The sequence below is a fragment of the Agrilus planipennis genome, unplaced genomic scaffold (assembly GCF_000699045.2).
Source record: "Agrilus planipennis isolate EAB-ADULT unplaced genomic scaffold, Apla_2.0 scaffold34, whole genome shotgun sequence".
NCBI lineage: Eukaryota > Metazoa > Arthropoda > Insecta > Coleoptera > Buprestidae > Agrilus > Agrilus planipennis.
In genome coordinates this window covers 1,109,803-1,137,497 of record NW_020439170.1, presented here as the reverse complement: position 1 = coordinate 1,137,497, position 27,695 = coordinate 1,109,803, and the positions used below count along the sequence as shown (strand labels likewise).

The following is a 27,695-nucleotide window of genomic DNA, read 5'->3' as shown; positions in this document are numbered from 1 at the left end:
TTTTTTTTTTTTTTTTTAATAAAGCATATTTTAGAAATCAAAAACATATCTACAGATTACCATCTTGATCTAAATTTATTATACTGTTATTATATTAATTATATGCGTAAAATGTTCTTGTTGCTGTACAATAGGTTGTTAATAAGTGCAGTTAATAATTAATTTATTGAGAAAAACTCAAACAGGTTTCCCTTACTTTTTTACACCATGTGCATTCATCATTAATGTAAAATGGATCTGATTAATAATAAATTCAAATTCCAAAGTGCAAGTAAAAATGAATGTCGACTAGAAGACGTTTCCCACGAAAAGGATCGAAAAGAAACCGATGTAGAATATGTTATACCTGTGTATTCATGTGGAAAGCTAACAATTGAGTAACTTTTGCCCATGTTTTCTGTCACTGCTTGTACATAATCGCATTAATTATTTTTCACGCGAATCAAACTGTTTTTAAATTCCGTAGGCCTCTCTGGTTTGCTGTTGCGACACTGACATTGCAATTTCACAATCATTTACTATAAACTTATATTTGTTAATACGTTGTGAAACGAAGTGGATTGGAACTGGAAAACGACCAAATAAATAATCTTGCTACATATTTTTCGGAGTGTCAAATCAGATTATATTCACAAGAAAAGCTTCTTATGTCGATTAGAAACATATTAAAACTTGGTGGTATTTTCCAAAATTACACGTACATATTACTACTATAAAAGACAAAATCCACTAAACATAAGTTATTTCCAATTACAAGAAGGATTTCCTGAAAGGAAAAGGAATAAAAGCTTAGTATAGTACTTACTGGTCATTTAAACCAAAATGTTGTATATTTAATGGTAATAGCAACAAATACCCATAGAAAGGCAATACACAGTCTGTATTTGTACAATTTCATTTGTTCTTATCTATTTCCTGCTTCTCTAAAAATTATCCTAATCAAAATTTTTTGAACAAAGCGTAAGGTACATTTATATTTATATACAGCTGCTCTATTCCTACATATGAATTTTACAAACTTAACATTTTTATTCTTCTCGCTTTTCTGCTATTTTCATTCTCCGTAATATTTCTATCATCCTTTTTTTACCATCCTTTCCTAACATTTGACTTTCCCATTTCCTGTTATTCCACATCTCTAAAAAATGTGTTCGAGCGCAATTTATTTATTTGAAGAATATGATTGAACTGGTGAGGAATACATAGTGGGTCACAGCCTTATTATGTGTGCCAAGAGACTGTAGAAACGTTGAAATTTAATTCTCCAATCTCGGCACGAAACCACTTCTCAAGGTCACGTTTATAAAAGAAGATTCTACAGAAGTCGTATCGGAAGTTAGCAAACCGTGATGAGATTAAAGCGAAAAAAAAAAAAGAAAAAAACGCGAACTCAGCTCGCCAAACGAATGTAAGTATCAACTATACCTGTTAGAGAATTTGAACGTTCATGTGGATGACCAACGTTAGAAATATGTTGAATGAAGTAAATTATTATTAAAAAATGAAGGTGTCGTAAGCTCTTGGTGATACGTTTTCAAAAAACTACCGCAAATTACACGAAACACTTGAATATAATTACAAATAATTGAAAGGTTATTTTTAATTTTTTTATAAACAATTTTTAATACAATGCTTAGAAATTACTTGTCGTACCAAAGACACCAGTCTCGAGATTCTCAAAGCTCAAACCATTCTTGAAATATATTTGAAATTTTGAAAAGTTTGGTTTTTACATATACCTATAATAATCATAACGAAACCTATTATAAGGAAATAAGAGCAAATATACTGAAAATATTTAAATATTATATACCTTTCTATGAACTAATTTACAGCAAGTGATGGTTCTACAAGCTACAATTTTCGATTTCAATACTTTTTTGCCATAGCTTTGCAACCAAGTTTATACCTAAACATATTTACGCATACCTATCCGTAGAAAAACACCTACTAATTCAGTGGAAATATTTAACTGACCATATACTAAATAACCGGTTTTACTGTTAATGAAAATTCCAATCTTGCTGTATTTATATATGTACGTACCTACACATGTGTTACAGACAAACATAGACATTGTAGGTGTTTGTAGGAATGCAGATATATAAAATTGCAATTGATAAAGTAATTACACAAAATAATTCCAGTTGTTTTGTTTGACTTTCCCAATAACATGGTGGAACACAAATAAAAGTTTCTATACATTGCATAACTATAACTCTATTCCATCTGACGCTATATTTGCAAACAAATATACAAATGTGATAAATATATATGTGTTTAAACTCATCGTCAGACGGTTGATGATTTTCTTGGGTTTATTCAAACGATTACTTCACTATATTTGTGAATCATCGCTTGATGAACAACTAATAAGGAAAGAACACCAAAATCTGGGTTCTTCAAACGGATACAAATAAAACTACATATTAACATCTTTATAAACAGATTAATTTAAAAATGTATTGTAAATAAATAAACAAGTAAAGGGTAGGTACATTTGAATGTTGTTGAGGAATAATTAATTAATATACCCGAGATAAAAATGTTCAGTCTCTCAGAGTCTCTGAAAGCGAGATTCGAGTCTCCGTCTCTCATCGAGTCTCTCTGGTGTCGCTGAGTGAGACTGTCGAGAGACTGTCAAAAAAACTGTTTAGCGTCTCTGAACGAGAGACTCGAGTCGCTCATAGAGAGATCCTCATTTCGAATCCAGTCTCTGAAGGAGTGACTCGAATCTCTGAACGAGAGACTCGAATTTCTCAATAAGTGGTGTCCCGACAGGCATCATTAAAATTTTCAGCATATTTCAGAGATCCCAGTCTTTCTACGAGAGACTCGAGTCTCTCAATTTTTCAGTTTTATTCATTCAGTCTCTCTGTGAGAGACTCGAGTCTGTGAATTAACAATTTTATCGTTCTCTCATACAGAGACTGTGATAGATCCATAAAAACACCAGGGCAATAACTGAGAGACTGTGAAAGACTCTGGAGAGAGACTGAAAATTTTTGTTTAGGGTAAAGAATAATAGAAAAAAATCGGTTGTCTGTAAAGTCGGTTACGGTGGCATAGTAAATTAAGGTACTACTATAATTAAGTCACTTATTGTATATGTTACCGGAAATGTGTGAAATACGTCGTTGTATACAATTCCTAGGAAGTGTATATAATTCCTAAAATCGCCCAGAAATGTGTGAAATAGCAATCGGAAATTTATTACTGGCGATACTAAATAGGCATTAATACGGCAGGCTGTTTGAAGATGTAGCTGTATTCATTAGTGACATCATTGTTGGGTTAGGGAGATTTATGATAGACTGGAGTTTCTGTAATCGGAATTTCATACAATTCCTAGGAAATGTATACATTTCCCAGGATATATGTTTTTTAAAAAATTTGTGAAATATTCCTACCTAAATATAATTCCTAGATTTCATACATTTCCAGTAATATATACAAAATCTGCGTGGTTTATAAGTATCGTATTTATCTATAAGGACATCTAAAATAGACAAATTTTTGTTTTGTCCTTGTGTATGTCCTGTAAAACATTCACAAGTATTCAACTTAATAATTTGTTGTACAATTCCGAAGCATCTTTCAAACTGCCACTGATCTCCATACTTCGACACACTTCATAGTTTTTGGGTCAAATAAAATAAGTGTCCAAAGTAGCAACGCTTGGCCTGACAGGTGTATTAATTTTGCTATTACCTAAAATATGCGTGCTTTGACGGGCTCTAACTTCTTAATCGATTGTAGTACAGTGCTGAAATAAATGCACAGAATATTGAAGTATAGCGAAAACTTCTCTAGGACTTTCGATTCCATCAAAAAGATTCAAAAGCATAATTAAATAAGTACTCAATTGAGCTTTTTCGTCCTGCTGGATGGACGATGTACACTCTATCATTAAAATCGACAAACTTTCTAAAATAAAGTTAGAAGCTTTTAGTTTTTATAATCAAATCACGTATGAATAGTTGTATTCTTAATAGTTTTACATTAATTATCAAAGGATTAAAAAGTTTAGAATAATATGCTCTACTTATAGGATGCTTTTTTTAATAATATTCCTTAGGCGCTGGTTGCTTCGATTTCTCCTGTAAAAAATCCGGACAATGAATTATTTTAATTGTACGATTTGTCTGACATACAAAAATTGAGCTCATTTCTAAGGGCTAGAACTGTTTGTCGATACTTTTGAATTACTATAGACATAATGAGATTTTGAACGAAAGCTTTATAAAGTACAGATTTTGGAATCTTTAAACGTTTTATTCTTCTGCTTTACAGTTGTAACCTTAACCTACTTTCGGACAGGTACTTTTTTGGCCACCTGCTTTATCGACCACAAACCAATCGACTGCCTTTTTCTGCACGGTCCACTTGATTTTGAATATTACCTCAAACCAACAGTTCAAAGTGTCGGTTGCTCGATGAAATGATTCGGGTTAGCTATGCGCTTACCGTTGTTCAATCCACTTTAATTCTCACTGTAAACCAGCGTCGTCGCTGACCGTTTGCTTAACGTAAAAGACGCGGATTTGTTGATTCCTCTTTAACTCATATTAGGGTTGTTCAAAAAGCACTTGCAAGGAATAACATCTTGAGTAATAATGTTGGCAACATTTCTGAGCCGGTCACAATGTTATGCAAGTCAATTTGTAGATGATTTCATAACCTTCTGCGATCTATTTGATACGCCTCGCTATCGCTACAGATACTTCTAATTTTCCACCGATTGAAGTCATTTATTTTACAGTTTCTGAGTAACACAAAAGATAGTTATAGGCTAACAATAAGTAAATATCATCATGACCTAACATGCTGTAACTAAAAGTTAAAGTGTCAATAGCTCTTGTTTTAGTCATTGATACCCGAGATAAAAATATTCAGTCTCACAGAGTCTCTGAAAACGAGACTCGAGTCTCTGTCTCTCATCGAGTCTCTCTGGTGTCGCTGAGAGAGACTGTCAAAAAAGCTGTTTATCGTCTCTTTAGAGTCACTCATAGAGAGATCCTCATTTCGTAGCTAGTCTCGAAACGAGTGACTCGAATCTCTGAACGAGAGACTCGAATCTCTCAATAAATGGTGTCCCGATAGACATCATTAAAATTTTCTAAAATTTTTCAGTTTTATTCATTCGAATCTCTGAATTAACAATTTTATCGTTCGAGTCTCTCATACAGAGACTGCGAGAGATCCATAAAAACACCTAGGCACCTAGGCAATAACTGAGAGACTGTGAAAAACAGTGAGAGACGCTCTCAGAGACGTTAAAAGACTCTGAGGGACTGAAAATTTTTGTCTAGGGTATCTTCGGTAAAAATATTAACTTAAAAAAAAAGCAAGCTGTAATGTGTCCCAGGACATCTGGTACAAACGAAGTGTCTTACCCTATTCGACAAATATTACTTAATTATAAATTTTAATCTAGCGTATGCATTCCGTAAGTGACCTAAGGAATTTAGCGCTAGCNACTAATATATACATATTTATGTATATAAGTACCTGTGCTTTCTCTTCCTGTAAGGAACTATACGAAATGCTGTTAATTCGTCCTGCATTTATTTCTACCTGCTCGCCAAAGCTTTTGACTACTAATAAGTACATCACTTTTTTGCCATCGTAAATATTTTAGGAAGTAAAAAGCATCCTGTTTTTTAAGGATAAGGAATTCTTAGTAGATAATTTTTAAAATTTTACTATTTATGTACCTAGATTATCTTTTGTTTTTCTTTTTAACATATTTATGTATATAAGTACCTGTGCTTTCTCTTCCTGTAAGGAACTATACGAAATGCTGTTAATTCGTCCTGCATTTATTTCTACCTGCTCGCCAAAGCTTTTGACTACTAATAAGTACATCACTTTTTTGCCATCGTAAATATTTTAGGAAGTAAAAAGCATCCTGTTTTTTAAGGATAAGGAATTCTTAGTAGATAATTTTTAAAATTTTACTATTTATGTACCTAGATTATCTTTTGTTTTTCTTTTTAAAATGTTCAGTGATAAAAGTAATTAAGTAAATGAATCTACCGTTGTTTAGTTGTTGTGACGGTTTTACAGAATATACTACATAAAAAATGCTATATTCTCAATGCACTATTATAAAACGAATCAAACAACCATTAAATCTATTACATTGTGGAACATCTGAAATGATTAATTACACAATATGCTTTTCTTAGCTGTTTTAATTGTATTCCAAAGATGCCGTGTCTAAGTAACGAAATTGGAAATGTTTCTTTCAATAAGAGCAACGGTAAATGAATTGACTTTCAATTTAAAAAACAAAATAAACTTCGATCATAATAACTATAAGAAATATTAACAGCAATCTATCAACGACTATGAAATTCTGACGCCCTAAATGTTGTATCACTGTCACCACCAATAAATACAGATAATAATTTGATAAAGTTACAATTATTAACGCATAAAGCAACTTTTTTGTCTTCCTTGTTGATTTACTGCCTTGTCTCGCTTAGCAAGCCAGAAAATAAAAACAACATCTTAAGTGCCAAACGCGAATTATTAGAATGTTGTTACATACTCACTTATAACATAAGTATAGTAGGTACATGTACTCAATAACAACCCCTTTCGGTCTCTTTAATTAGTTAATTTAGTACTGACAACGGAAAAATTAATATTTTAGATTATCTGAAACTAACATCTCATAACTATTGTATAAGGTTTTAAAATTTATAAACTAAATCAGTGCATTTTAATGAAGTTGACTATATATTATTAAACACATATGATAATTGCATTATTAAAAGAAACTGTTACTGATACTTGATAAAGATTTGTTTTATTATGGTTTAATAGTTCTTTTATTTAAATAACTAAATACTTAAAGCAGTATGTACAAGGCAAGTGTTCTCTCCAATATTTTTTTTTTTATTTACATACTCAATTTTCGTATTTTATTAATAATTTTTTTTAAATTTTTCCTACCGTGGTATTTTAAAGTGCAAAACGACTTATGAATATGACTGATGATTTACTACATAAACAAAATTGGGTTAATCAGAGGATAAGAAAATATCCGGGATCCATCATCTCCATCTTGTGTAATAACCGCCAAGGTTTAATTTTACTAACATATAATTTCGTAGTCATTAGAAGTATACATATAATCACGTATACGACGCGATTAATTGGTTTCTTTAGAAATACAGGGTCATTACACGGAGGTGTACTTAATAAATAAAAATTGGTAGATGAATTAACGTTGAAGGCTTCTATAAGAGGAAGACACCTGTTTCAGTAACTCATTACATATATAAATAATACCCTATACAGTAAAAGTTCCTTATTCACGGTTTCCTTATTCGCGTTTTCATTATTCGCGGGTGAAAAAATTGCAACCCAGTTCCTGTATTTGCGGCTAAAATTTCATTATTCTCGAATGCAATCGGTAAACAGAAAAGGATTCTGTGTCATGTATTAAGGGAATTATCCTCAATAGACCGCTTGTGATTAGTGTGAATTTTTCCGAAAACATGGATTTCTATTCTAAACATATTGATTTAACGCTGCGAGATAAATATCTGATTCTTTTGTATGGTAACAGACAAAGGTTCACACTAACTCGGTACGTTTTTGGTTTTCAATAATATGGTCATTAAAAGCTTCTACAAGTGCTTAAAGTTGATGCTTCTTGTAGGACACGTATTTTCAATAGAAATTAAAAAATTAAGAAATGGCCTTCGCCAGGCTTTAGAAAAAAGCTTTATCTATCTTACTACAAAATTTCAAACCTGTGTTCGGAACATTAAACTCATGATATATAGAACCGATAAGCATGTTTTTACTCTACGGCGCATGTACTACTGAATCCCCTTAATGTGTGCCAAGGCGACTTTTATAAAAGATGTAAACGAGTAGACTAATTCAAATTTCAAAACAAGAAAAAATCACTAAATTTTTTAAACCCCTGTCTAAAAGTGATTATAACGATTAATTTTAATTGCGAATTTCTCAATAAATTGAATTTATTCTGATACATATTTATTTTATTTTGGAACCTTAAAACGTATCCCTTATGATTCTATACTAATTACCATTCCATATCCACGGTTTCTATATTCGCGGCAGATTTATGGAACGTATACTCCGCGAATNTAATTGCGAATTTCTCAATAAATTGAATTTATTCTGATACATATTTATTTTATTTTGGAACCTTAAAACGTATCCCTTATGATTCTATACTAATTACCATTCCATATCCACGGTTTCTATATTCGCGGCAGATTTATGGAACGTATACTCCGCGAATAAAGGGCTGTTACTGTAGGTACTACATACCGATGGGAATATATAAATTAAGATGGGTCCCCTTATTTTGCAATTTTATTTGTAAAATAAGACTTTTTTTTTGCAAATAAAGAAACATTTGAGTTTTGATAATGATTACCACTGTTTGAGTAACACATTCTTATACAAATCTTACAATAGTACGTACATTGGTTGTTAATTTTCTCGCATACAATATCATTTTTGTTCTGTTTCTACGATCTGACTGAATTGTTTCTTTAGTCAAAGATGCAAAATATTGACTACTTACATGTTGAAAATTTGTGACCTACAGACCTCGAATACCTTTTCTAAAACGGACTAAAACGGACGTTGTATGAAATTATACCAAGATATGTATCACACATTATGCACGTAGATAAATTCGTGGTTTCTTCTAAAGATAATTTAGTTGCATTACAAAATGACACAAAACAAAGAGTTGAATAATCATGTAGGTGGTCGTGGGTTTTACCGTAATTTTTCAGTGAAAGTTTTCTGAACAATTTACGATGCTTCTTTCCAGAAAAATGGATTGCAAAAGAAAGATTAACTAATCCGTCCTAAGCAACATTTCTTAATGTAATTTGGCAGATATCCTAGCTAATATTATAAATTCGAATTTTGTTTGTTTGTTACGATTTCACGTCTTAACTACTCAATCCATCACCAGGAAATTTTGTACACTCATTCTCAGTGATACAAAGAAGGACATAGGGTACCTTTCATCCAGAAAAACAATACAGTTCCAGAGGGATAGAAAAATTAATTTTATGTTCATTAAACCAAATAAAGTTTTATTAAATCCGAAAGCAATCCAAATTGCGCATTTATCAATCTATGCATCGTTTACTTTTGTCTGTTGAAATGAATACCTAACTATAATGGGATTCTAAAGATTTATTTGCTATAGTTATATCGTCTCTGGGATCGATACCACGTTTATCAATTATTACGACAAAAGAAAATAATTGTTGTGTTGTAATAATAAACAAACTTAAAAAGAAATCTAAATTGAAGTAATTCTAGTTAGCAAAGTGTAAGAATCAACGAGGCAAATCAATTTTAACTAACTGAATTAAAGGCACTAATGAAGTGAAACCACAAAAGCTGGTTTGCGAAAACAACGTACGCTACTATTTGCTTTTATATACGGTGGAAACCGCAGATGATTGAAAAATATTTATTCTAGAAAACGCCTCTTTTTCTAAAGAATGAAATTGTTTAGAGATGATAATTACCGTAATAAAAAATGGAATGATATGTAGGCAAGTACTTGAACAAAGTTTTACTGAAACACTTGAAACAGAGTTGAATGGTTTCTCGAAGAGTACAGTGAACAGTCCGACTTTCACTTCACATCAAGGAAGTTGAAGCCCTTTAATTATCATGCACTTGTGCTGGCCAATGGAAAACCCGTTGGCTGTTTCATTTTAACGCCAATTTAGCACAAAATTGTGCGCAAATACGACTAACAATCTCTTACCTTTGCATGTGTTACAAACGAGGTGGTTCTCTGGAAAACTGATGGTACAATCTGAAACAAAAGAGAAAATTTGGAAAATAAAACTAATCATATCGGACTTAACCAATATTTTAAACATGATTAGATGTTTTTTCATTATTGTGATCGGTCATGAACAAATTTTCAAATAATTTCTATTGTACCTATTTTTAGTATTTGTTGTTTAAGTATAAATAGAGTAATATTAACTTCATGGTTAGTAATTTATTAAAACCGCCAAGTGTGGATGCCAGTTTCGATCTTATTATCTCTCATCAGCACGCCATTGTCAGTTTCAACCAACCAATGGATAAATATTGTGATAAAAAGTATTATCATTTTGTACTTATGAAATCCGTATATTCAATCAAAACAAAACGTATAATACTGGTTCAACATAAATAATCGTTTACGTTTTCTCTGTGACGCAAGAATACAAAGCAATAATTGTGATGGCATTTTCAGACAGAAAAAATGTGATACGTGTGTCTAACCATCAATTCACATCGATGCGTATGAGCACTGCATAATTTATGTACGACCGACGCAATAATGTGAAAATTTTCGTTCCGGAGAACAATAACAGAATAAATAAATAAATAGAGAATCAATCATATCTATCTAATTCACGTACTGTTTTCAAGTAACTTTTACTTTTTTAATCGGGGATTTTGAATGTACAGTAATCGTCATCAAAAATGCCGACCTTAGTGTTACTCTGTATGCAAATGAATGTATGACATGATTCTGTCAAACACGACTACAAAGTCATGATATTTCAACCTTAATATAATAATTGTTAATGTTTATTTGTCCTGTAATAGAAATGAAAAGGACAGGGAGTAAAAATAAAAGTACTGGCTAAAATAATCTTGTTTTTTAATTCGTTTTTTAAATAAAAACGATAAATCGGTAAATTTATTTACTATTTTGTCAATGGGGAAGTTGAAATTAATAATAAAAACGTATTTATCGAGGCTTGATGCATTTCAGTATGATTGGTCAACCGTGAATCTCTCTTAGTATTAATGTTATAAAAAAAGCAATCTACATCATTTCTCGATAAGTAGGATACGTTTCTGACAACAACACAGTCTTCAACAACTTTCAAAGCAACTAAAAATCTGCACGAAAACATTAACTGCAACACAATAAATTATGCTCGAAGAATTGAAAGCATTTTTTTTAAATCACAAATCAGCAACAATAGATTAAAGTTTTTCTTCTTTATTCTCGAAGAAAAGGTTGACTGACTGATTTTCTGGGAGTGACTGAACGTTGAAGATCCCGCTGAGTTTCCCACAATAAAATTAATTAACAATAACGAAACTACTGGCAAGCAGTAAGATTAAGAATTATGAAATAAACGGATTTCGACAACAGAATTTTTGCCTTTCAAAGTATAAAGTTTCAGTGTTGTTCGATGCTGCTCGACTATAATAAGTATATAAAATGTACAACAGAACAGGACTCCCATTCTACAAAATTTATCTTGCATCAGTTGTGCGTCGTTTAGCGTGAAGAATTTCCGTGTATAAATTATTGGGCAATGCTCAACTGCAGCCATCATGCACTTTGTTACATGCGAGAAATCAAAAGGGTTTAAAATTCTGCTCTCTAAAATGGACTCTCTCCACTTCATTAAATATAGGCATGTATCGGTTTTTGAACATTGATATTTTTTATACGTAGAGGGAGGCTGCAGTTGTCATTTGCCGAATTTTGTGGGTCAAACGCAAAATTGAATTCTCTCATCTCTCTTTCGTCCAAATCAAACGCATTATCATTATCGACAAACACCAAACACTATAAGTGTATGTATGTTGAACTAATTTTACCGCTCCATAACAATGGTTCATAAAGACAGATTGTTGACCTCTCACGTTCCGCGTTGCCACCAATTTTATAACAATAGATCCAAGGTTTTGCCTAGACTCGATTCGTTACCTGGCATCAGCTTGGCACTTTTTGTGGCGTAACTCCAAACAATAAGTTGTACATTAAAACTAATCGTAAGTTACCACAGTGGGACAGGGCTATTCTCGCAACTACACCCACATACACAGCTATAGATAGGTTAACTTCATGAAAGGAATTGCACATAAAAAACGTAGTGTAATAGTGAACAATTTAAGTTCCACAAAGAAACCAGACTTCCGAGAAAGCTTCCTTGTTTTAGAATTTAAGCAACATAGAAAGTGATTTTTTTTAATTAGTTCGTTTTTCTGTATCATATGTATCTAGTTGTTCGCATTACTTCAAAGGATAAATTTTAAAAATTTTTGTAAAACGAGGATCTCACAGCGATCTACCATCCTTAGACAAAAATTTTCAGTATCTCTTCAGTCTCTCAGAGTCTTTCAGAGTCTCTGAGAGCATCTCTCACAGTCTTTCACAGTCTCTCAGTTATTGCCTAGGTGTTTTTATGGATCTCTCACAGCCTCTGTATGAGAGACACGAACGATAAAATTATTAATTCAGAGATTCGAGTCTCTCGTTCAGAGATTTGTCGGAAAAGAATGCCTGCTAAACAGCATTAGTAGTTTTTAAAATTTTATAATTGAAAATCTAAAGTATTATTGCTCCTATAAGTAGGTGCTTCCAAGGAAGTCACAATGTCAGACAATTTCAATAAAATGTAGTTGAAATTTGCATTGGCACAATTTTTATAAATGTGGATTTTAACCAAGAAGCAATAACCTCTATCCCTAGACAAAAATTTTCAGTCTATCCCCAGACTCTCAGAGTTTTTCAGCGTCTCTGAGAGCGTCTCTCACGGTTTTTCACAGTCTCTCAGTTATTGCCTAGGTGTTTTTATGGATCTCTCACAGCCTCTGTATGAGAGACTCGAATGATAAAATTGTTAATTCAGAGATTCGAGTCTCTCACAGAGAGACTGAATTAATAAAACTGAAAAATTGAGAGACTCGAGTCTCTCGTAGAAAGACTGGGATCTCTGAAATATGTTGAACTTAGAAAATTTTAACCATGTCTATCGAGACACCACTTATTGAGAGATTCGAGTCTCTCGTTCAAAGTTTCGAGTCTCTCGTTCAGAGACTGGATACGAAATGAGGATCTGTCTATAAGCGACTCGAGTCTCTCGTTCAGAGACGCTATACAGTTTCTTTGACAGTCCCTCTCAGCTATACCAGAGAGACTCGATGAGAGACAGAGACTCGAGTCTCGCTTTCAGAGACTCTGAGAGACTGAACTTTTTTATCTCTTGTGTAGATGCTTCGGCAAATGCATGAAATCTAAGAATTGTATAGAATGATAAAAAACAAAAAGGTTAATGGGTGATGGCTCAAAATATGATATGATTCTGTTCGTTACAAAGAATTATGTAAAGGTGGTTCGGCTTCAATTTCACGCACATTTCACGTATTGAAGGTAAATACCATCTCTTCTCATTCATCTCAGAAACGTGGTCATCATTTAAAAAATTCCAAGGTTAATCTTCTTCGGCTGTCGTTGTGGGAATGTCAATTTATTTATAAAAACCGGTAGACAATAAAAATGACGCTCCGAGTTGTTTACAATATCCATGTCATCACGAAAACCTCTTTTTGCTTTGCCATAACGTGCAGGAGTAAACAAAAATTTTATTGGGTATTAAAATACCATGACGTGATTACGTTATTGATATGTTGTTGGTATAGAATAGATGTGGGAATATTAGATGTAGTTACTTTTAATTAACTTTAGAGTATAAATAAATTAATACTCAAATTACGTACAATAACGCAGCTATTATATTCTCTAAAACGTCCAGGACCTTTCTAAAAAAAAGGCAATAGACAATTGGTCCCATAGCTAAAGCTTTTGTGAGTAGAAGATGAAACCCTCAGTGCATCATAGTAAATAATGGACACATTGTTTCAGATCCCGATTTCGAAGGGATGATAATTTATGGAACGGAAAAGCCTGTACCACCCCCAGAAGCATTAAGTATGCTTTCCGAAGATGAAAACCACGAAGTTGAATACGCACCCACCGATCCTACGATGATGTCGACTTCGACGTCCGGTAACGTCTCCGACGAACCGAAAGGTAGGGCTTTGAATTTCTCCGTCGAACCAGGGCAAGATAACAAAATTTCCAAGTCGACGACCAGCGGAAAGGTGAAAGATCTTAGCGACGTCAGTATGGATGATGAAGAGGAAGAAGGTGACCAGGAGAAAGTAACTGTCAGTTCACTTGAAAGGAATATGACCAGGCTCGGTACGTTTCTAAGTATAACAGGATTTACATTATCTACTAATGTTCGTCGACAGTACCATCGTAAAAAAAGCGATCGGGTACAATAAGCCATTTCCTCAATTGGGATGATAATTCTGTTAAAGTGCCTGCTGTGGTAAAATTTGCAATGGTGGAAAACGATTGAGAGGTTAGGGAGGGTGGTAGATTTAATCAACGATTTCAATGTCATGTCTCATATCAAATGATGCCAAATCGAAACAATATAAGGCCAAAGAACAAACCAATTACACACCAAAAAGAACATTGTTTTTGATTGATTTGCTATCATTAAGGTTGCTTTGTCAATCAGTCTGCTAAGTCACACGGACTGAACTCATTTCTGTCTGTCCATCTTGAAAAAGGTACGTGCTCACAGCGCTATAGAAGTAACGCTCATTTGGTAACTTCCATACAAAACAATAGTAATAGACATGTTTGAAATAAGACAATAAAAACAAGATGTCAAGCATCATACGGAATACACTTTTGTACACATTAAAAGGAAGAATGAACATCTCGCGAACACTTTGCTTAGAAATAATCAATTTTCTATTTTCTATTCCTTTGTAATTAAATAAAAATTATTTTCTACTCGTCAGATGGAAACATTTGTACTAAATAAGTAATAATAGGTAGGAAAAATTCCCCCCTTCACCGCCGGGGGATTCGATTTTTCCAGAGCTGCTAAATTAACATTTTGACCTTTTTCTGCCTGCCGTAGTAATCGAGCGAATATGCCACTGTCCAATGTGAGATATGATTGGAAAAACGATATTCAAATTTCATCGTCTATTTCTAAGAAATTTAACCCTGTATTCACGAAACTACCAGAAAAAAGTCTATACTAGTTTGAAGTTAGGTGTAAAAAATGTATTGTAAACATAAAACGCACGAGTTTTACAATAAAAGTCAGCTTAAATAGCACTTAAAGAAAATGAACTAATACCTATTCTAAAAAAAATAATTCGAAGTGGTCTGTATTCTGTCGAAACTGCCAGAAGCGGATCGCGATTTCGATCTTTTTGGATCTCATCAGCGCGTCGCAGGCAGCTCCGACAGAACACAGACCAACTTTTACCTGCTGTCTTAACAGTGCGTTTCAGAAAATACTACAAACGGCGCAGTAAACGCCATCTGTAGCACGATGCTACATTTTAGGATTACGTATGCACCAACAAGGTCCACTTGTGTGGATATCTACTTGCTGAAAACGAATCCCGGCGTAGCCAACCTCAACGTGATAAGCACGTTAGCTTAATCGAATAAAATAATTCGAACTTATTCTCTTATTACTTATTCTCTTCATATTCATTCTTTCTCCCATCAATTTTTAAATGTGAATAGGAAGATCTACCGACTTGTACTCATCAGTTCTATTACTTACTCCAACTCCAACAACGACTGTATGAAATCAATTTAATTTTTGTTCATTTAGAATATCAATATCTTTTACTTCTAACGAAACCGTGAACATTTTTTATGAGTAATCTAATGAGTCCTCCATCAACACCGTATTTATGTATAATCCCTAATTCGGTTGTTTCGGTTGATTTGGAAATATGGGAATATTCCAGATTTCAGTTACTTTTATATGCGGGGAAATGCATGGGATTTCTAAATAACGGTTTTGTTTCTTCAGAAAAATAAACTATTTGTGTAAAATACAGTTACAGAGCTGTATTGACTGTTGACTAAGCAACAAAAGCTCCTTGTTCTCGAAAAACGATTTACAGTTAAAAGCTCTCTCTCTCCACTCTCATAAATAGGTTTTTTTTCGTTAAAACGACGAAAATACTTACAACGCAAAATTCTAATTCTTACACGTTTTAGTACCTAAGCAAAATCAACAGAAGTTAATAACAGTTCTAGAATAGTAATATTAATCACAGCAATCAATCCTAAATCATTGATTTTCTCGCACTAATTTCTCGAAACGACTTTAAAGATTTTGACAAAATTGAGATAGTGTGTTATTGACTACAAATTCGACTAAATAGGGTTTCATTTTGAGGAAAAACTGCAAAAACCTGTTTTCATTTAGTTTTATTAGAAAATGTATTCGATCAATTTGGTCTCGTATAATTTGATATGAGCAATTCTCAAAGTAGAGGTTTTTGGGACCGAGAATTCGATGTAAAAAGTTCTATCTTTAGAAAAAATCGTTTATATACACTTTTATTAGAAAAAATTAGTCAATTGACTAGGCAGCAATCAATACCAATAAATTCCACAATTTTTTAACCATTGTAATATGATTTTTCGTCTAAATTTGATGCTAACCATAATAATAAAAACTTTCTTAGGTATCTGTATGCTGGGTGGATTAACGTATGAAAATGGCGAAAAATTAGAACACGCCTGTGACTCAGTTTGTACCTGTGCTAATGGGAAAATGGATTGCGTTGATAGATGTGTGCATCCTTATGTGAAAAAGGGGTCGAAACCAACGGATCCGCTGTGTACGGAAAAATCCAGCGACGATCCTTGCTGCAGCACATGGTTTTGTGCTTCTGATATAGGTAAATATACTTCATCATTGAAACTTTCTATTTTAATGACTTGTAATAAACAATAAACAGCGAAAGTCTAAAATCATATAAAACATCAAATAATTCAGATAACATACTGAAACATGAAACTTCAAAAAGGAATATCGCTCGAAGATCATATGAAAGAACATCCTACCCGTTAAGAAAGATTAAAACGAATGTCAAGTTTCTTTTAATAAAAGGACTTCGTTCTAATATTGATTTCAAATTTCTACATAAAGTTAACAATGTCAAATTAAATTTATGTGGAAACTTAGGAATAAGTAAAGCAATGACTTAATGATAACTTCGAAGGCAGCACTATCCTTTTAATAAATTTTAACCCTAAAATTCGCCCTTTTCAATAGTAACCCGAGATAAAAATGTTCAGTCTCTCAGAGTCTCTGAAAACGAGACTCGAGTCTCCGTGTCTCTCTGGTGTCGCTAAGAGAGACTATCAAAAAAACTGTTTAGCGTCTCTGAACGAGAGACTCGAGAGAGATTCTCATTTCAAGTTCAACATATTTCAGAGATCCCAGTCTTTCTACGAGAGACTCCAGTCTCTCAATTTGTCAGTTTTATTCATTCAGTCTCTCTGTGAGAGACTCGAATCTCTGAATTAACAATTTTATCTTTCGAGTCTCTCATACAGAGACTGTGAGAGATCAATAAAAACACCTAGGCAATAACTGAGAGACTGTGAGAGACGCTCTTAGAGACGCTTAAAGATTCTGAGAGACTGGAGAGAGACTGAAAATTTTTGTCGAGGGAATATACGTTGTATTACCTAACAATGTTGCTTGTCATCTGATGAAGCTACTAATTAACTAATAAATCATATTATGATTGAAAAGATTTGTTAAAGCCAATAACAATTGTATTATCACTGTTTAATTTAAGTCATTTATACCCAAATATAACGTAAATGTTGTACATAATTTCATATGCACTATTGCGATAATGTTACTTGACATCCCTTACAGAAACGGACCGAGCGGCATGGCCTAGTGGTCTAGACCATTGCTTAGCATTCGGGAGGACGCCGGTTCGATTCCGGGTCCGTCCGTCTGCCTTGGTCCAAGTTTTTCTGTGGTTTCCTTGGATCACTTAGGCAAATGCTGAGGCAGTAATATTTATTCCACAGATAATCTTTCATTCTCTTCTGTCTTCATTTCGTCCGTCTCAACTTTCTCACCCGAACCACCACCCACCCATTCCCACGATTCCTGAAAGCAGGCTGAAGAGGGCCTTCTGCCCTACCTTCCAGCATAGTCCGGAGGGACTGCCCGCCTAGCAGCATTACTGGCTGGTAGGAATGAAACACCCAAAAGTTTTTTTTTTTTACAGAAACGGAACCTTTCGAGATGTGTACTTACAAAAACAAAACCTACCAGAGATCTGAAAAGTTCGAAGATGGTTGCCAATCAGTGTGCCATTGTGAAGCTGCTGGAAAAGTCACTTGTAGACCTAGGTATTTATATCTTTAATAATAGCCATTCTTCTTCACGTGTGAGAAATGAAACACTCAAAAATATTTGCCAACTCATTCAATCATTACATAAAGCGAATAGATGTTCATATGATCTTGTCTAACCGACGTGGTTACTAAAGTTCACATGTTTCACTGACCATTTCAAGGTCGGATCATGTCGTTGGTTGTTACGCTTGACGTACCATCTTTACAACTCATTATTAGTACGAACTGACTTTGATCTCCTTCGCAATCTTCCAGATGTCCGGAAATGGAACACAAAACCACTGATCGTTGCGTAGAAGTTCCTGACCAATCAGATCCTTGCTGTAAAAAGCTCCTCTGCGATGTCACTCTAGATGATAACGAATCAGAGAAAGATGACAAATTTCACCCCAAAATACTAACGGCATCCCTCGTAAACAAGACGGCCATCAGAATTAAATTCAATTCTATCGTAGATGAAAACAATCTTCCGGAAGTACAACTTAGTACTGACAAGATGTCTTGGAAAACATATAAATTAAAACCTGAAGGACTCCTATCAGGATTCCAAGAAGATCCCAAATATGTTAAGATACACGGCTCCAGTGAAATTGTTGAAATAACGAAAACAGAGAACAGCGAAGATGCCGAAGCAAGTGGAGGTCACCAATCGTGCGAATATAAAGGAAAAATGTACAAATTAAACGAAGAATTCAACGACAACTGCACATCTTTTTGCGTGTGCAAAAATTCTGGTGTACATTGCTTGAAAATTGAATGTCCGACATACTTTGGAGTAGACGTTTTGGATCCTACTTGCGTAGAATGGCAAACTGTTCCTGAGGACTTCGTACCATCACCGCCAAACTGTTGTCCAAAAGAAGTTAGATGCAAAAACAACGGATCATGTTCATACGCTGGTGAAATTTACACTAATTGGCAAGAAATTCCGTCTAACGTAACAGGTTGTGAAAAGAAGTGTTACTGCGAGATGGGAAAAATCGAATGCCAGAATATATGTCCACCAGTAACAGCTTTTCCTCCAGCTAACATTGGTTGCCCTCAACATGAAGCAACCTTAAGCCATTTAGCAGGTGACGATTGCTGTATGTATTGGATTTGTAATTCTACAACGACCAACAGCGTTTTTACAGGCAAGTCTTTATTACCCTTTGGTATTTTGGCATCCCTTCCTCCAACTAACCTGATATTATCTCTTATGGGTGTATTATATTATTATTATTATTATTATTATAGTAGGAGTTGACTGGAATTGTGGATTGACCTTTCATTTCATTCTTCTGTATATAAATACTTTCGGCTGGCTTTGTAAATGCAATATTAGGTTTGAGGGGTTTTCGGTTATTCATTTTGAGAAAATTTCCTTTCAGGACCTGAAGGCGATAAAGAGAACGCAACCAAAGGAGTTGCAACGGATTCTACTTTTGGAGGACCAGTTAATATCTGGCCTGCAAAACAACCCTCGAAAACATCCGGACCCCTCCTTATCTATGCCAATAAAAACACAGACAAAGACCCCGTATTCGGTATTCACGTGCCTAATATTAAAAAAGAAGAAAACTATTATTTTGAGAAAAACTCCTCACACAAAAACCCCAACAATATCACAAAACCGTTTACCAAAAACACATCAACGTTTCTTGGGCCGTTTAGTCCAAATTATAAAACCGACGTCAGTAATACGAAACAAACCAAAGTTTCTGGCGGTAAATATAATAAACCTGGTAAAGATTCAGGCGCAGATGTAAACGAATCTAAGACAAAACGCCCGCCTTTTGATAACACCAAGTATTCGAAAGTTCCAAAACACCCTTCCACGAATCAAACAGAATTTTATGCGACCGAACAATATCCTCAAATACCTCACGCATCCGGTCAATCAGATGAAATTTTGCAAATAATAAATCAGCACCCCGAATTAGCTAACTATCCGCCGGGGTCCGTGTTCGAAATTCACAGCGTACCAGTCGATCCGTCGCAGAAACCCAATCGTCCACAATACGCTAATCCAAACATACTCGTACCATCCACTAACGACCATCCTCTTGTACCGTTCGTAATCAATCAAAATCCACAAGTCGTACCAAGCCATGGTATCGATCTTGATCAACTCTTGCAGCACATTCACAGAGCACCTACGCAACCAAACTACATCCAATATCCCACTCATTCATCCAATGGCATTATCATTCCAAACGGACAAAATTTACCCATTCCATCTCAACTTAACAAAACGATATCAGGTTGGTTGCGAGATTGACCCAAAACATACGGAATGAATATTTACTAGCACTGCTTTCAGGTGGCCAGATATTTTCAGGATTCCCAAACATACCACCTAACGGTATGCATCGCAACCAAGACGAAATTGTGGTCCATTCGGTCGAAGCTGTAGACGCCCATACCATTCGATTAGAATTTTCAGTACCACCCATCATTGTAGGTTTACATGGCCAAGTTGAAGTGCGCTATACATCAAAATTGTAAGTCTAAAAACGGGTACGAAATTATCAATAAACTAACACCACTCATGTTAAAGAAGTGACCAACTAGATGACTGGAATCTTCAAGTATTTACTCCCCCTGACGAGTACATTTCAACGCCACAAATGGAATTCGATCTTCTTGGGCTTGAAGCTGACACAGAGTACAAGATCAAAATCACGGTAATCCTTCGGGGTCTTCATAACACTCCTACCAGTGAGGTATATAATGTCCGCACACCAAAAGAAACAGGAGCATCTCTCCCACCAATGATTCCCATAGACCCTAAACTTGAAATAACAGACGTAAATTCCACATGGGTTACCGTAATCTGGCGCAAATTTGCTGACCAAGAGTTGCAACTCATCGATGGTATTCAACTCAGATACAAAGAGATCGATGGCAAAATATACCAAGCAACCCCTCTCATACATAGGATGGTCACTACCTACACTTTAGATCATCTAAAACCCAATACCAAATATGAAGTGGGGATATTTTTCATCCCATTTGAAGGTCAGACGTCTGAACTCCACTACGAGCATATGTTACATTTTACAACAGCAAATGAAGTTGATACGTATGGTTTTAATGTGACTCTGGAAATTACGAATATTAAAGCTACCAGTGTTGAAATAACGTGGTATGGAGTGCCGTATCCCCAAGATAAGTACGTTAACATTTACAGAGCAATTTATCAAACTCCTTCGGGAAAAGGGGACTTTAGCACGTTTAAAATTGCCAAACGGGACTCAACACCCAAAACCATTATCAAAGACCTTAACCCAAGAACCAAATACAGGCTGTGGTTGGAAGTTTATTTGACTAATGGAAAAATCAAGACGAGTAACGTGAAGGATTTCACAACCAAATCCAGTCCATATCCGCCTAAACCGTCTCAAATCGTAGCGGGAGGTAAGTACATAGAAATAAGTTAATTTGTAGTAATATATGAAATGCTAAAATATCTGTACCCATATTGCTAATAAAATATACCTACCTAAAGCCGGAAATAAACCTGCGGACGTTGCCATCCGTTTACAACGTTGAGGATATGAAATTAAACTCGATGATAGTACTTTCGACCGGTCCCGTTAGCTTTAAGGATAATATAGCAAATAATTTTAATAACATTCCAAAACGTTATGCACGTTCATACTAATGGCCTAGTATTATTTGTTACAGAGTTTTCATTTTCAATGTTTAAATAACATTTAAATTTAATGTCATGTTCCTAGATAGATAATAACACAATTGGATTTACTTCTAATGCTATCTTCATGTTCTTTGATATTTATTTTCAGACCCTGACAACTTTGTTCAACGTTTATCGCATCAAGTTCTTTACAATTTACGTAATTGATATAGGTACTGAGCTATTGTCTAGTATTTATTTTTAACTAAGAGCTAAACTATTTTCTTTGCTATTCCTATGGTTAATTTGACATTTGGATTTTGAAGTCGTTTCTTGTTTATTCATTACAAAGTTTACAGAATTCAGTAACAATTAAGACAAACAAATCATACGTAATCAAGTTACAATGACTATTATATGACCCAACCATAATGCATTGGACAAAGTGATCGAACTTTGAATTTAGGAACCAAAGAACAGGAATGAAGTATCAAAACTAAGGTCAAGTGTACTGCCATCTACGAATATTGCGTTAAATTCAATAGTCAATATTCAATTCATATAATCGGTAACAAAACGTCAAAAACATAACATTTCTGCTTTTAATAACAAAAAGAAACTAAATCAACTTGAAGTAAATGTTATAAATATCCTACCCATTCTAAAAACTTATTTTGGCAGCGTCAAGATTACCAGAATAGTACAACGATAAAAAGACTAAACTTAATAGTAAGAACAAAGGCTTTCACGGCCGGAATCAACGGTCATAATTATACTAAACCCAAATTATATTATTATATAAAAAATGGCGCTAGGTATTTAGTTTTAAATAAATTACGTTGAAACTGCCCTGGCGTTTTTTTTTATGAGTGCATGTTAAGATATTCTTTGTTTCAGAATTATTCGATGCGGAAATGTCGAAACAAAACAAAAGCGACTATTATGGTGCTTTAGTGGTGGTTGCAATCATAGCAGCCCTGGCTATCGTTAGTACGGTGGTGCTATTGATGGTGTTGTTCAAGAGACACAGTCAGAAGAAGGCTGCGATTACAGCCCCCTCGCAGAGGGTGAGTCAATCGGCGTATGACAATCCCACGTACAAGGTAGAAATACAACAAGAAACGATGGGTATGTCAACAATCAAATAAAAGTAAAACGAAAGAAAATGTGTGCGGAAACACTAACACTGAAGTTGTTTCAGACTTATGAGACCTGTAGTATATTTAAGGACATGAAAACTGTATATAGTACGAATATGATTAAATAATTAATTAATGTTAAGTTTATTCATAACATGCCTACAGATAGTTTGTAACAGTATTGTAACATAGTTATATTATAAGTGGAAATTGCTGTAACTTGTAATAAATTTTGTTACTGTTTTATAACTAACTGTTTTCCTTTCGATGATTGAAAAAAAAAATAATAATATTCTCAGTTGTATTCAGCTAATTCATCAAAACTTCTTTAAAGTCAAAAATACAAAAATATTTCTTTTCTTTATAGTATTAACATTAACAACAAAATATAAGCCGTTGTGATTTAATGAAAACCCCTATACACACTTTCCTAACAATTGAAATTGAAATTTAATACAACAATTCCAGCGCGCTTTATTTTTTGAAAAGGAAAATGTGTCCGATAAATTAATGAAAGCATTCAGTACGAAGCTTTATCATTAATTTTGTAAATTAACGAACCTATTGCATGCTTTTTGCGACCGTATCATTAGAGTCAATTATAGGATTAAATTAGAGCACTTATGTACCTATACTGCAATAAGTGCCTTCGTACACGAGATACGAATTTTCGCCGTAAACCGATCCGGCGATTCGACGCCATTCATGCTAAAGCATTTGTACCTATATCATAGGAATTCGTGCCGTTCGCCGGGGAAAAAACGATTGTATATTGAAGAATGATAATTGCGATCCACAAAGGTACAGTACAACTGCAGGAATAGATATAAAGGGGCAAAAGATTAGTATGCTTAGATTTGCAGATGATATAGCAGCATTAGCATCTAGCAAGGAGGAGTTAGAGATAGTTTTAATTACAATGGAAGCGGTATCGACAAAACAGTACTGTATGAAAATAAATAAAACTAAAACAAAAATACTGGTATGCAAAAGAAGAAAAAGTAGGGAAAGAGCGAATATAAAGATAGGACACGAAAAATTAGAAGAAGTGACTGATTTTAGGTATCTAGGAACTCAGATAAGTCAGGAGGAAGGAGTAGTAGGGATATAAAGCAGATGATAGCGCAAAGTCGTGTTGCCTTCAATAAAAAGAAGTCACTTCTATGCTCGCGAACGGTTGATTTAGAAATACGAAAAAGATTGTTAAAGGTGTATGTCTGGAGCGTGGCGCTGTACGGGTGCAAAACATAGACAGCTGGCGCGGCGCAAAAGAAAAGGTTAGAAGTGTAGTAAAATGTGATGTTACAGGCGAATAATGAGGATACCGTGGATAGAAAAGATTAGAAATGAAGAGGTATTTGAAAAAATACGAGAACAGAGGACTCTACGGAAGTCAATAAGAAATAAGTGAGATAGGTTAGTAAGTAGGACACCTTGTCAGGCATGCGGGTGTAGTTAGAGACATATTAGATGCAGAAACAAGAATTAGGAGAGGTAGAGGTATTCCTAGATTGGATTATCTTGTATCGGACGTGCAGAAACCACTATTCAGTGGTCAAGACGATTTGTTTTGGGGTAAATTGGCTACGATATATAGCTGGAACGGCGTGTAGTCGGAATAACGCCGTATACATTCTACAGTGTAATCCACTATCCGGCTAAACAGTGAGACCAGCTTATTTAGACAAAAATTCGTATCATGTACAAAGGAGTTAAAAGTCTTCAAAAATAGCAGTTGCTTAATGTATTCTACTGCTTTTCATGTGATATTTGCATATCGAACGCTGTTAGTGGGTTACCAAGACGACTAAAACAACCTGTTTGAACACAAACAAAATATTGCAGTATTATCAAGCAATATCTAGAGTGACTAAACATCACAACGAGAATTAAAAATTAAATAACTACCTTTTAAAATGGGCTCAGAGGACAGCGTGTGGATTTTTGACTCCCTAGTGGGTTTCTTAAATGGCCCCGTTTGGCAGGGGCCAATACAAACATTTATTGAAGAAAATTGTCACGGTAAGATTCTACTTATAACTATACCTGCTTTCCGCTTATTTTCATAGAATTAGAACGAAGAAAATTTACTCCAAAGTTATAAAAAAGTTTAGTTATAGGTAAAAAGGGTAAAAAAATAAAATTACGTATTAGGTACCCGTACATTTTATAAATATGGCCCCTTGAATGTTTTCACAAATTAATATTAATCAATGTTTCGTATCATCGAAATTATTTTCTGAAAGACTTTGTTATCCTAGCGTGGTGTACTTTTTAGCTTTTGAAACTCATATGGTTCATGACCAATCCCATAAAAAATTATTTGAAGAATACCGTAACTTGGTAAATATTTCAGTAATAATGTAAAATTTACTTTAAGAACATTATCCTCTTGTAGGTCGATTTAATGTTAGGTAGTTATATGGACGATATTGGAATAACACCTCAACAGTTTGAAGATGCATGTAATTTACAGCATAATCAAGGATTAGCACAACATTTTGATTACGTATGTTATTTGTATATGTATTTTTAAAACCAATTAACCAAAGGAATTATAAACATTGATTATAATAATACATATTAATACATATAATTAAAACACAAATATGATTTAAAGCATTTTAATAATTTTAGAATTTTAATAATTCCTGACTTCAAATTCTGAAAAGTTTGAGATGATCCAAAGGATAAATTAAAACCGACAGAGATTGAAGATTTTTCTCTCAGTTGTTAGACTACCTTATGAGTGTATAACAACTAAGACTGAAACGTTGGCCGTTGTTTTTTGATAAATGAATAACCTTAATTTCTGTCGGCTTTGATTAAATATTACGGAAAGAATAAAGAATAGAATTTTTGAGATGAATTCAAAGTTCTTTTTACTAAAATTACAGGCAGTTTTTGAGCAAATTTGGGCTGCAAACGACTTTGAACTGTTCAAACGAATGATGATCCAAAGAAACTTAGAAATACAACTACAAACTTTGCAATTAATGAGTCAAAATGTAAAAGATTCTTCTGAAAATGAATCTCCAGAAACACCAAGTGTAACAACGTCTACCGACAAAGCACAGCCACAAGAAGGAAAGCCGAAACTCAAACAAAAAATGTAACCGCCTTATAAATGTATTTTGAATCGTAAGTTAATATCTCCATTTATTTTTATGTTTTCTAAAAGGAAATTATTGCCCGAAAAAATTGAACTTCCACCATTAAAACTTTACGAAGAAAAGGGGATGCTGGAGGATGACTTGTTTGAACAAGCTTCTTCTCATGAAGGTAAATCTTTTATTGAAAGTACCTTTTGTAGTAAATTAATATCGGAAATTACAGAAGATAAAAACAAAGATGAAAATAAAATAGAAGAACTCGAAAACGAAATAAAGTCACTAACAACTACAACACAGAAAAATAAGGTTTGTATATAAATTAAAACAAATAAAAGACGCTTTCTGAAATTAATATCTTGTGCAAAACAATGTTATCTTAATTATTTTAACAATAATTTGATGCAGTTTTTACGATGTTGCGAGAAATATTTAAGGAACTACTGCATTTGCTTAATTGCTTACGGCCTAATTAGCAAATTGAACAAAATCCAATAAGTTTTGTTTTGCTTTAAAAGGTAAGTAGTGCTGAAATTCGGAAACGTCAAGAATATTTAAGAGCCCAGAGAGATAAATTGGTGGCCCTGAAGAAAGCCGAAAGAAAAAAGAAATTATCAAATGAAAACCAGGAGGATCCGAAGAAGACTGGTGGAAGACCGAAATCTGCAAGAGCCGCAGAATCGTTATTAACTGGATCAGATATCCAAGAAGTGGAACAGCAACTAAAAATACGAAAACATTTGGCAGAAAGATTGAGAACAGAGTTAATAAATAATAAAGAATAGTCATTTACTGTTTATTTAAACATATATTTACGCTATTTAACATAAATATACATCGAAATCTATAAAATTCGTTAATTGCAAATTAATTAATGTTACTGTTATTGCTGTTGTTAGGTGTCAGAATGTAAAATGTATTATAAGCGCAAAAAGTTGAAAAATAAATGTTCACAGTTTCTGGCATTTGTTTTAGTTAATTATTAGTTTTTTAAATCAAAGATGCCTTCCCTTTGGTGAATAATTGAAAATGTAAAAGGTTACAAAAACGTAGCCAGGTTTCTTTTGTATGGCATAAGAGTGGGTTACACCGTTACATGTTTTAGACTCCATATACCCCAAAACCCCTTAATCAATTTTGGGCATCATTTATCTGTTAATTAGAAAGTTTCGATAGAATGAATGAAGAAAAAGTTGACGATTCCAATTCTTTAGTAACAGCTCATTAGCATTCTCGTTTCTACATCTTCCTCATACATAGGTAATTAATTTTTCGATATATAAAAAACAAAATTTACAACAAAATGCAGTTTTGATTAAAACCTTTCTGAAATGAAATAACCTCAATGAACGATGATCCAAAATTTACTTCAATTAACGAAAGGTTTAGAATTAAATGTATTGTACAAATATACCTAATTACAAATTTATTTTTATATGTTTAATTAGAAATATTCATTTCACAACAAAAATAAATTAACAAAAACCTATTAAAATTTTGTCTGGAGTATTGATTTTCTTAAGATTTCATAAGTTAATTAAATACCTGATAAGGTCACAACAATAAAAATTACGTGAATATTAGTAATCAATAACTAAATATTTTTTTAGCAGCTTCAAATACAAATGTGTACGGCTTTACTACCAAATGTTACAAGAAAATATATTTAATAATATAGTAACTAATTTTTTCTACGTAATATTTTATGCTTTATTGAGGATAATACCTATTAACTTTCTTTGTAGTTATACGAGGGTGGATTGATAAGT

The 27,695-nt window shown here is 33.7% G+C and overlaps 3 protein-coding genes across 5 annotated transcripts in view; 2 read left to right on the top strand and 1 right to left on the bottom strand.

Moving 5' to 3' along the window:
* Positions 1–23,047, top strand: part of LOC108735123 (putative epidermal cell surface receptor) — a 39,763-nt gene extending 16,716 nt beyond the window's left edge. The window contains exons 2-9 of one of the 2 annotated variants that reach the window (XM_018466957.1): positions 13,697–14,035; positions 16,357–16,572; positions 17,929–18,052; positions 18,314–19,191; positions 19,429–20,301; positions 20,361–20,541; positions 20,598–21,457; positions 22,575–23,047. In XM_018466957.1, coding sequence (XP_018322459.1) covers positions 13,697–14,035; positions 16,357–16,572; positions 17,929–18,052; positions 18,314–19,191; positions 19,429–20,301; positions 20,361–20,541; positions 20,598–21,457; positions 22,575–22,825 — 3,722 coding nt within the window. In that variant the 3' untranslated portion in view covers positions 22,826–23,047. The remainder of the gene's footprint in view (positions 1–13,696; positions 14,036–16,356; positions 16,573–17,928; positions 18,053–18,313; positions 19,192–19,428; positions 20,302–20,360; positions 20,542–20,597; positions 21,458–22,574) is intronic. The other variant, XM_018466959.1, reaches the window with a different exon arrangement.
* The window catches only part of LOC108735121 (balbiani ring protein 3), a 226,416-nt gene that overhangs the window by 92,684 nt on the left and 106,037 nt on the right, over positions 1–27,695 (bottom strand). For both annotated transcript variants that reach the window (XM_018466952.2, XM_018466954.2), the window contains exon 3: positions 9,794–9,844. In XM_018466952.2, the coding sequence (XP_018322454.1) occupies positions 9,794–9,844 (51 nt within the window). The remainder of the gene's footprint in view (positions 1–9,793; positions 9,845–27,695) is intronic.
* LOC108735127 (cilia- and flagella-associated protein 36) lies at positions 24,733–26,850 on the top strand. Its single transcript, XM_025977968.1, has 7 exons — positions 24,733–24,838; positions 25,095–25,159; positions 25,215–25,325; positions 25,714–25,928; positions 25,998–26,098; positions 26,153–26,235; positions 26,445–26,850. The coding sequence occupies exons 1-7, from the start codon at positions 24,733–24,735 to the stop codon at positions 26,709–26,711; spliced, it is 948 nt and encodes a 315-aa protein (XP_025833753.1). The 3' UTR covers positions 26,712–26,850.